The 12,159-nt window shown below is 36.4% G+C and overlaps 1 protein-coding gene across 19 annotated transcripts in view; it reads right to left on the reverse strand.

Annotated features, from left to right (window-relative positions):
• The window catches only part of LOC127441476 (discs large homolog 1-like protein), a 151,817-nt gene that overhangs the window by 132,817 nt on the left and 6,841 nt on the right, over positions 1–12,159 (reverse strand). For all 19 annotated transcript variants that reach the window (XM_051698948.1, XM_051698946.1, XM_051698953.1 and 16 more), the window contains exon 3: positions 2,140–2,303. In XM_051698948.1, coding sequence (XP_051554908.1) covers positions 2,140–2,303 — 164 coding nt within the window. The remainder of the gene's footprint in view (positions 1–2,139; positions 2,304–12,159) is intronic.

Consider the following 12,159-nt stretch of genomic DNA (forward strand, 5'->3'; position numbering starts at 1 on the left):
ATATTCCGCTGGGGATGGAAGATCAGATTTATATCTGTTTGGCGGAGACACACTGATGTGGCCAAGAGTGAATGAAATGTGCTTATTTAATCGGATAGCAATCCGATCAGTAAACACATATGAAGTGACCAAGTGTAAATACACCATTAATACCAAGTGTAAATGGGGTAAAAGATGTCTGACAAGTCACTAACCTTCCTCTGGAGGTCCTGATTAAACTTATTAAAAGTGATTAATTTAGGCCTAATTTAGATTAAAGGAATAGTTCACACAATAATTTAAATTTTCTCATCATTTACTCACCCACAGGCCATCCCAGATGTGTATGACTTTCTTTCTTTTGCAAAACACAAATAAAGATTTTAGAAGAAGATCTTATCTCTGTAGGTCCATACAATGAAAGTGAATGGTGGCCAGAACTTTGAAGCTTGAAAAAGCATATAAAAGGCAGCATAAAAGTAATCCAGTGGTTTAATCCATGTCTTCAGAAGTGATATAATACTGTAGATGTGAAAAAAAAATAAAAAGAGTAATATTAAAGTCCTTTTTTACTATAAATCTCCAACTTCACTTTTCCACATTCTTTTATTTTTTTGCAGACTCAAATTTTTCGTGCATATCGCCATCTACTGTTGGGGGCTGGTCAAATGTGGAGGTGGTTTATAGTAAAAAAGGACTTAATTTATCTTTTTCTCACCCACACCTATCATATCAATTTTGAAGATTAATAATATGGATCGTATGGATAACTTTTATGCTAGCTTCAAAGTTCTGGTCAACATTCACATGCATTGTAAGGAACTACAGAGCTGAAATATTATTCTAAAAATCTTTGTTTGTGTTCAGCAGAAGAAAGAAAGTCATACACATCTGGGATGGCCTGAGGATGTGTGTGAGGATTTCTGGGTGAACTATCCCTTTAATCTGAGATGTTGGCCATGACACCTTATTTCTTCTCTGGTATTTGACTCGAAATGACCTAAAGACTAATTCAGTTTTGTGCCAGATGTTACAGTGAGGGATGTTTACGTTTAGTGAAACTAAAAACTTAGCGAGGCAGTAGGAATTCAAACTGTGAAGAATATCTGGATTTTTTTCAAAGTTCATCTGAGAAGCATGTAAACTAAAAATGGCATTAAAATTAATTTAAGCATATAGACTCTCAACTAACTAGTTATTTCCTGTCTGTCTTATGCTTGTTAGTGTTCTAACAGTACTTGTTTTCAGATGTAATAAGCAAACATCAAGCAGTCAAAGCCTGACTGTCTCTGCATGTCTACTCCCAGACACGAGGCATATTTATGACAGCAGTACTTCTGTCATTCCTTTTAAGAGGTCATGTTGAATTTAGTGACTGTATGCTTTATCTCAGGATATTGTGAGCAATGAATCCTCTGCACCATGAAAAAAAGAACATCTGCTACTTAAGTATTCAAAATGCACAGAGAGCATGCATGGAGACTGCAGTTAGAGCCACAGAACGTAAAGGCCTCATCATCGTATTTGTTTTCAGCATGTCACGCACAGCTAAAAAGAGTGTCTTTTTAGACTATTGCTGCAAACAACTTTAGTACACTCTTTGGGAGGATTATTTTGAATGTTGACGATTGTGCTAGTAACATGCAGAGTAGGATATTAGTTTCCCAGTAATCCTGACTCATTACATAGAGGGTGTGACAGCACAAGCAAATATGCTTCAGGGAAGACATACTCCCATTAAGACCTGTTACAAATGAAGTTTTAGAGCAACAATCTTCTAGCAAAAGCGCTACTCAACAAATACCCTTTCATTTAATGAGAAAGACTGCCATCCACTCTAAATAAACATCTCAATCAACCTCAGGGCATGTTTGGTTGTGTTGTTGCCATCTGTAGTCTGTTTAAATAAATGACCATGTTGTGGCATGAATTTTTATGGAAAATGAGAAGCTTGTCATTAAAATGTTTTTTTTTTTTTCTCCAAACTGTGAGATGTTAGTGAGATGATAAAAATGTCTTAACAGACATTGGACAGCATACGATGATGTTTCAACACACAAAAGTTTAAATGCAGCATCAAATTTGACCTACAATCAGACTTTTGTTCACCAGTAATCTTATTCAGATGATAAGTGAACACATTGGATGGGGCACTCTTACCTCTATGCTGGTGCTAAGGCTGGGCAGGGTATCTGAAGTCACTGTTGCGCTTTGAATGCTGGAGAAATCCCACAGGTTCACCGGGGGCATGGCATCGGGCACTTTCACTGATTCCCCATATCTCTGGTTATCCAATAAGGTCACTTCGTAAAATTCCTGGATATCTGTTAGAAAAGTAACGATGTGTTTTCAGAGGAACTGTTCCTACAATATGCATGCCTTATGAATTACTTGCTGTAATATAAAAAGCTTACCAAAAAGGATGTTATTTAGAAAAAGGAAGGATACAGTGTGACCCCAAGTATATTTGAACACTAAACTTAAGAATGTAGGCCTACGAAATTCAGTGCATAGTTTCATAATCATAGTAAAAAAGAAAAAATATTATCATTTGGGCATTTCACTAACTGGTCCCAAGGTCATTATTAGCACTATGAAATCAGTTCCCCTTAAGTTCACAAAGGTGTCCTTACAGAGTAACCACAGCTGTAGGTCTTTACATTAACTTTGGACATTTGGACACTTTGTTCATGTTTGTCTTAATTTTGAACAGTAAATCTACTGTTTATCAAGTAAAACACCTAAAACAAAATAAATAAATAAAAAAATAATTTAGAAATGTTTTGCTTGAAGCATGTTCTTGTGTTACCTTTGTTTTGTTATTTTGCTATTTAATGCAATTAAATTAGAAGTTCATCTTAATTGTGCATATATTTTTGGGGGCCACTGCATATTTGTGATGGATTTAAAGGTCATTCAAGGATGACTCTGTTCTGCAGCTTTTATACCAAAAACACTATCTTGTGAATTCATGTACACTACTCATCAGGATCCCTTTACTGATGTACTTAAGTAGTTAACGGCATCTATCTATAAATACACAACCTGGAGTGAAAATCAGTTTAAAGATTAAAGAGCATGGGCTGAAGCTGGAGGTCATGGGAGCTTTAAAGTTTGTTCACAGGGGGCCTTGGTAGCTCAACAAGTATTGATGCTGACTACCACCCCTGGAGTCACGAGTTTGAATCCAAGGTGTGCTGAGTGACTCCAGCCAGGTCTCCTAAGCAACCAAATTGGACCGGTTGCAAGGGAGGGTAGAGTCACATGGGGTAACCTCCTCGTGGTCGCGATTAGTGGTTTTCGCTCTCAATGGGGCACGTGGTAAATTGTGCGTGGATCGCGGAAAATAGCATGAGCCTCCACGTGCGGAGTCTCCGCGGTGTCATGCACAACGAGCCACGTGATAAGATGCGTTGATTGACAGTCTCAGAAGCGGAGGCAACTGAGACTTGTCCTCCGCCACCCGGATTGAGGTGAGTAACCACGCCACCACGAGGACCTACTAAGTAGTGGGAATTGGGCATTCCAAATTGGGGAGAAAAGCGGATACAAATTAAAAAAAATTTGGATGGATGGATAGAATGTAATTTGCTTGGATCAGAGAACACAAGCTAGAAAAAAAAAGTAGACGTTCTATTCTATTCTATTCTAAAAAAAAATTCGTTAACAGCTGTTTCAGCATTCATCAGGTTACAATCACGCATGAAACAGGGGTCATCAAGCATGCTTTCCACCCAGTTATGAGTAAACAAAGTACACATTTATGCATAGGTGTTGCAGATAATACAGTAGCTCACACATTTTTACAATCAAACAAATAGTAACAACAGCACAAGTTAAGTTTTAAATAATTTAGGGAACTAGTCCCTTCCACAATCAGAAGTGAAATTACTATTTCAGAGTATGGCGTGCAGCGTTGTGGTTGGCGATGCTGTTCGACATTTGGCCGAGAGAGAAAATAGCAGAAGGTATGTAGTTCTTCTTATGCATGGCAGATATTGGGTAACAGGGCTGAAAATACATGTGGGATCACATGGAGCTGCCTGTTAATGAGAATAAATATTTTTATAATGCACACTGGTGGGGGTGATTCCATCAGCTCCGGTTTCCCTTTGAAATACTGAGTCCAGTGACTTCACAGCCCCTCCGAGAAGTCACTGCTTGCTCGTTTTTTAGCTCCCTCTAACGTTGAGTAAGCATTTGTCCTTTGACCATTAATTATTGAGATTTTGCATTTTTCGAACATTTGGGTCTGAAATGTGATTTAGGTAGAGATATTAAGGTTGACCAAAGATAAAATAAAAGTTGTGTTGCACGTACACAAGACTGAGGTTGGGTGAACTAATCCAGGATTTATTTCTTGAGATTAAATCACTGTTCTTTTACTTTACAAGGCCCTTGTAAGCCTTCAGAGAAGCCTTGAGGCTGTTACAGAATCTTACCATTTAACATCTGACTGACCTCTCAGTCATACAAAAACTCACAAAACAAAACGAAAAAGAAAAAGAGAAAAACACAGGAAGACAGAATCTATTCACTGACAACTAAACACTGACATTATTCATATGAAATGCATTGGTCCTCGGTTCAACCGAGAAAATATTTTTTTTCCATGTTTTTTAAAGAACCTATTTCTTGTAAACTAGAGCACTATTTTCCAGCAAGCTAAAGAACTTTCATCTTTTTAAACAAACGTAAAATGATAAAGTAATTATACTGTATAAAGACAATCAGTTAGTGTACTCCTAATCTCCTAAAAATTACTTAATTCAAGGTTCAATTGTTCAAGGCAATTGTTATGTGTGCACATGAATAACGAAAAACCATACAAGCAATTGCATGTTTAAACTACTTTTTTCCTTGGATTAATAAATGTTTGAATTAGTGGTTGACCGATATATCGACTATTTTTTATTATTGCATCGGCCAATACATTTTCCCGTTTGGCCGATTTTTTTCTTGAGGGCACCGAAAATCGCCTGCTTGCATGTGAAGCAACCGAGACATGTAAACTACCAGTCACAGTTCGTTTTCTTGTTACGTGCCATCGTGTTACTACAATAGACCGGTGTGCAACACAGTCTCATTTAAATGGTCTGCATATCAGAGCCGCTGCAGACGCGTTTGAGCTCATAATGTTAAAGTGCTCGCCTGTTTCATTTTCCCTCTCTCTCCTCAACAGTTCCCTGTAACTTTTAACTGTCTTGTCTAATGGTAAAAAGGCAAATATCAATAAAACTAATATCATATACCATCTGCAAATATGCACATATCTCATTTATACAGATGTAATAAACCAACCTCACACAACTTCAGCAGATCCAGCATCCTGTAGAGCGCTCATTTATTCATGTTGAAACATCATATTAAGCACGTACTCTAACAGTCACTCCTCTACAGTTCCGTCACCTTTCACTTTCTTTTCTAATGATAAAAGGCAAATATCAACAAAACCTCTATTATATACCATTTGAAAATATGCAGATATCTCGTTTAAACAGATGTAATTTAAACTGTCAGGAGATTGCTGCTGCTTGCGCTGGATCCGCACGAGCACGTGAGTGCAACTTCAAGGTTGCGTCTGAAACCAGGAAAATGCTACCTCTGGAATCTGTTTACGGAGGTACGATGAAAATAAGGTGCTTTTCAAACTGTTCGGAGACCAGTTTCCTTAAGAGTTCCATTCATTCAAAACAGCTGTCAGTTAAGCCATTAACTGATTAGGCTGCAACGTAGCAAGTCAGCTGCCTACGTTTTCGGATGCAGCCCAAGGTAAAAGCGCTTCACGTGTGCTATAAGTAAATGTCTTATTCACTATGCACTGTACGTACAATAGGTTTGATTTGGTATTTTTTGAGTAAATGCAATTCCTAATGTGGACATGCCATCCATGGTTGCTGGACTACTGTGTGTACTGTTATTTCCTTCTTTCTTATATATTAACAATGTGCAATCTGAAGAAACTGCTATCTACCATTTAAAATACAATATTATTTTTTATTTGTTTTGTGTGAAATTGAATAAATATAGTGCTAAATAAGAGTTTATATTTTTATATTAATATACAATTATATTATATATATATATATATATTAGTTATTTACAATATTAAACTGTGTGATATATCAGTATTGTATCGGCCTATCGGCCACCCTGCTCTCTGGATACCGGCATCGGCCATTAAAAAACCCATATCGGTCGACCACTAGTTTGAATATCGTTTTGGTATTTCCAGCCTAGGTAACCCTTACACAGGATGTGGAGTCTCCACAAAGACCTAGGCCTTCTTTTTCAGTCCCAGACTACCTGAAAAACTACACATCAATTTCCCCTCATTTTGACATCTGTTTGCCTTTGATTCTAAACCATGCCTTGTTTATAACATGTAGTGGCATCTGACAGCAGGAAGCCTAACTGCTGGTTGTTTGACACCTCTTTGAAGTGTCAAGGAAATCATGCAAAAAAAAAAATAAGAATACAAAAAAACAATGCAATAATATAAAAAGTCAAGAGCAGTTTCAGATTTCCAACCTGCCAGTCGAAAAGTGGAAGAAAAAAAATATCTAGGTCACAAAGGTAGCGTACTGAAAATAATGGGACAAATTTGGGACAAATACAATCACAGCTGCCAATGGTGGCATTCATAATTTTCAAGCGCTAAATCATCATGCATCATAGAAATTAAAAATGCATTACTTAAAATTGCATCTTTAAACATTCTAGGACAAATACAGCACTCCAAGCAGTCAGCTTTCATGTACTATACTATTTTATAAAATCATATGAAAATCTCATTTAAGTGCATAAAAAAAGCACATGGAGTGAAACGCTGTATATGCCAGCAAGTCATTTACAGTTGTGCTCAAAAGTTTGCATACCCTGGCAGAAATTGTGAAATTTTGGCATTGATTTTGAAAATATGACTGATCATGCAAAAAAAACTGTCTTTTATTTAAAGATAGTGATCATATGAAGCCATTTATTATCACATAGTTGTTTGGCTCCTTTTTAAATCATAATGGTAACAGAAATCATCCAAATAGCCCTGATCAAAAGTTGATCAAAAAAATTCGGGGACCTCTTGATGCCAAGCCAAGGTCAGGTAGACCAAGAAAGCTTTCAGCCACAACTGCCAGAAGAATTGTTCGGGATACAAAGAAAAACCCACAGGTAACCTCAGGAATACAGGCTGCTCTGGAAAAAGACGGTGTGGTTGTTTCAAGGAGCACAATACTTGTTGACCCCTCTCCAAACATAGCGCTTATGGTTGACCATAAAGCTCTATTTTGGTCTCATCACTCCAAATTAGTGTGCCAGAAGCTGTGAGGCGTGTCAAGGTGTTGTCGGGCATATTGTAACTGGGCTTTTTTGTGACATTGGCTTCTTTCTGGCAACTCGACCATGCAGCTCATTTTTGTTCAAGTATCGTCATATTGTACTCCTTAAAACAACCACACCGTCTTTTTCCAGAGCAGCCTGTATTTCTCCTGAGGTTACCTGTGGGTTTTTCTTTGTATCCTGAACAATTCTTCTGGCAGTTGTGGCTGAAATCTTTCTTGGTCTACCTGACCTTGGCTTGGCATCAAGAGATCCCCAAATGTTCCACTTATTAATAAGTGATTGAACAGTACTAACTGGCATTTTCAAGGCTTTGGATATCTTTTTATATCCTTTTCCATCTTTATAAAAGTTGCATTACCTTGTTACGCAGATCTTTTGGCAGTTCTTTTCTGCTCCCCATGGCTCAGTATCTAGCCTGCTCAGTGCATCCACGTGAGAGCTAACAAACTCATTGACTATTTATACACAGACACTAATTGCAATTTAAAAAGCCACAGGTGTGGGAAATTAACCTTTAATTGCCATTTAAACCTGTGTGTGTCACCTTGTGTGTCTGTAACAAGGCCAAACATTCAAGAGTATGTAAACTTTTGATCAGGGCCATTTGGATGATTTCTGTTATTATTATGATTTAAAAAGGAGCCAGACAACTATGTGATAATAAATGGCTTCATGTGATCACTATCCTTAAATAAAAGAGAAGAACTATCCTTCTAAATAAAAGAAGCATGATCAGTCATATTTTCAAAATCAATGCCAAAATTTCACAATTTCTGCCAGGGTATGCAAACTTTTGAGCACAACTGTATTTACAGGTATGACCTGTAATGCTGAACAAGCCTATATTTCAGGCACATTTAAAAGAAAACAGGATTTAAATAAGTGTTCATTAAAAATGTCACTGTGTATTGGTTACACTGGGTCAACACCAAGTCCTCATAATCAGGAAGACATACAACAGCTTGAGTTATAGACATGAGCTTGACATGTATGGAGTATCTTTCTCCAAGGGAGTATTTGCACTTGTTAACTAACTTCAGGCTTTTTTACTGATTACATTGTTCTTTTCCTATTCGATCATGAATAGAAGTGTAAATGCCTTCCAAGATGCATTCGAGACAGATAGCCACATTTGCTGAGGCAATCAAAAATTCCTATAGTTAGGACAATGATCTAAAGGCCTACTACTTGGCGGAAGAACTGTTTATCCAATAGACCTCTGTCATAGACTGTGATGATGTTTTTCCGCCTTATTTAGCAGCATAATCTAGCAAATGTTTTTATATTTTCAATTTTTAAATGACTTAATGTAAAATTAAAACATCCACTGAGGGAGTGGCAGTAAATCTGGCATCTTCTCTCTTCTGAATTATATTTGCTGTGGTCTCCCATTCACCGCTATTAAAGTTTAGCCTGTAATTGTTAACTTCCATATTCCAAAACTGTGAAACAGTCAAAAAGGTAAATTATTATTTATGTTTTATTCATTTTAAATTTATCAATTTAACTGTTTATTGACTACTGGTTTTACCACAGGTAAGGGGGTTTTAGACACTCGGCTTTAATTTGTACCCAAGAACACACCTACCTGTAAAAAAATCTCTGTAATGCACAGATTTGTGTGGTTTATTGCTTTAATGGCAATTTTAGCTACCTCTGTTTTTATGAGCCACATCAAGTGCAGGAAATATTTCTTCCTAGCATTAACATTGTCATGAAAGTGAACTCTGTTATATTTGCAAATAGCTGGAGAACAGTAGCATTATATCCCTTTTGTGGAGACACATTTATGTGACCAAGTATAAATGGAGTGTGCATACCAAATCAGATAGCAGTCCGATCGATGAAGCATGAGTAAGTGTAAACCAGCCAGAAGGCAATTTTATACATTGGTCAAAGTTGCCCATATCAGGCAAACTCCAAAACATCTGTTTGGTTAAATTTGTTTGTTCTAACCAGATACTGTTTAATCAATGTAGACAACAACATGGCTCACCCTCTAGCTTTTGGTCAGCCAGGATAAATCATGCATATTATGAAGAGAAGTAATAACCAGTGAGGCAGCTTTGGGGTAAATCAGCGAGAGGCATCATATGAGGTTATGATTGAGGCAAACTATTAATAAGCACAAATAAAGCACCACCCTCTAACTGAGGTACAGAGAGTTTTAATCATTATTTGTGAGTTAGCTCTTAAGAGGTTAATTCTGAATGCACCTCACTGTCTTGAGTAGGAAACCAATGTTGAGGCATTCTGTTTATTCATGTCAGTTCAGTGACATTATCTATGCTCTGCGAGCACGCAATGTGCATGATAAAACTGGTCTGGAACTCAAACACTTTTAATCTCTGGCTATATTTGTTATACTACCATGACACATCAAAGCTACCATTAATATGAAATGCCTTGCTTATATCATGTGTCTACAAAATCTGTATAATATCACAACAGTCCAAAGGTGTCCAATATACAGTCTATAGGTGCACTGTTCAAAAACACAATCTGCATCAGAAGCTGACACTATATGCAGTATCAAAATGAGTTATAACTCGGTTTAACAATTATCTATGAAACCTTCACAACTCAGCCTGCATGCTGGATGTTTTACAGTGGGACTCAGACACTGAACACTAAAAGCAAGGCTGTCAAATTACAATTGGAAATATTCATTGAATGTATGATAAAAAAAAAATTTAAATGCAAAAACTGTGCATCTGAATTTCAGATGTGTGCCAAGCACTGACGATTACTTTCTGACATTGTGTCTTGTGTCTTAACAGCATCTTGAACCATATGCAATGTGTTTTAAAATGCAGTGTCAGGAAAGGAGTTCAGTTTGAAAAAGCACATCTCGAGATCCCTGTCTTCTGTTCCGTTCTGTTGCGTTCTGTCTAGGATCTTGTTTGAACAGCCCCTATTGCAGCACCAATTTAGATAAATGCTGTTACTGCGGCAAGGAGCAGTCTGAACCACAAATGCCGCTTCAGACAATTACCACTACTATCTGGGAATATTACTACCATTCATATACACTGTAATTAATGAAAAACATTAAAGTACTACCAGTATTATGAAGGTTGAGTACTAAAATACTGTGGTTTGAGTATCGCAGTAGTATACCGTGCAACACCAAGTTGACATCGAACTACTGAAGTGATTATTTTCACGTTTAACTTTAAGATTTGAGGTAACTGGCTAAATGTTTTCATTTTATGATTTGATACACTTTAGTTTAAAATGAAATGTATTGATCACTGATGTTTTTAGGGATGCAACGTTATAAACATTTTTGGCCGATACTGATTTTAATAAAAACCTATAGATAATAAATAATTTCCACTGAACATGGACTGAATCTGTTGAGCACATGACAGGCCAAAATTTTAAAGAGAGCCACAATAAAAGAAAAATAGAAAATAAAAAGATAAAATATATATTAAAAAAAATAATAATAAAAATAAAAATCTAAATATGATATCATGATGATTGATATGAAAAAAGGTTATTTTGTGCTTCTAAAACATTTTTGCACTTCTACTTTCGCAGTTCAAAACAACAGAACTCACATTTAACACGTAAGTACTGTATTTGATAAAACATGGCAAATTCATGCTATGCATATGTTGGGCAATTCCACTGAAATGTCAACCACATCATGGAAAAATTAAAAGTTTTAAAGACTTTGTCATGACATGAGGAATCAGATTTTCCTTGAAATGTTGACATATAAGAGGTCATTGTATTATAAAAACATACTGTAACTTTTTGAATTCAAAGCCTTCCCTCCAATCCAAAAAGAGCATTTATTGTTTCCACCCTGCAAAAACAACTCGTTTTAAAATCGGCTACATTGTGACGTCACAGTGTAGTGTCATTTGCATAGTTCCCGCCTCCTTAACATATGTAATCGTCACAGCTGGTGAGTTGACAGAGAGAGACAGCAAATATCCTCTTTTGAAGGTCCTGAGCATTAGGAATGAGTGGCTAATACAAACAAAAATCCTGAAAGCATTCATTTGGGAATAAATGTTTGTATTATTTAGACTCATGGATTAATTCTTCTGAGAACCAAGAATTCAGGCTTTGCAAAGAAACTTGTATTGAAAGATGTAACAGTGATAACAATATTGGACACAGCAGTAATGCCAATGAGTAACAAGTGTAATTCTTATGTTTCATCTGCCTGTGTTTATTTGATATGAAAGGAATTGTATAGTCAGCCATTTTTAAATAAAAAAATAGACCATGACTCCACAGTGGAGCGGATCATGCTTATTACATGGTTATTTATCAAAGAAATGCATAATTCCTCACAAAACATTGATTTGAGATTAAATTATTTAAATATGGCAGAAGAACACAGAGCGCAACAAAAAACAATGGTAACGTTTGTGGTAATAAGGCTGCCAGCTTTCTCATCTCTCATATAGGCCATAATGTCCCACATTTTGGCTGAAATTAAAGCATTGGGACACCCATTTTTCAGTATTTAAGCAGCAAATTTATCGAGGGTGACCCCTTGAAGATAAATTAATATCTTAAAGATTTGCATGTGTAGCGTAAGATTTGTGTGAGTGTTAATCATGTTGCAAGTGTAAGAACATTTTTTTTTTTTTTTGCAATATTTTAATGTGTAGCATAAGTGTAATACATGTGTTGAGATTGTGAATCTGTAACTTCATTTTAACACAAAATAAATGGGATTTTTATACTTCTGACTTCCTTTTTTTTGCACTTACACTTTTGGTACTGTTTTTTTTACCTACATAGGGCCAAAAACATTGCAAACCTGCAATTAGAGATATACAAGCAAAGAAAGGGTATTATGAACAGCAAACC

Source organism: Myxocyprinus asiaticus, chromosome 5 (genome assembly GCF_019703515.2).
Source record: "Myxocyprinus asiaticus isolate MX2 ecotype Aquarium Trade chromosome 5, UBuf_Myxa_2, whole genome shotgun sequence".
Lineage (NCBI taxonomy): Eukaryota > Metazoa > Chordata > Actinopteri > Cypriniformes > Catostomidae > Myxocyprinus > Myxocyprinus asiaticus.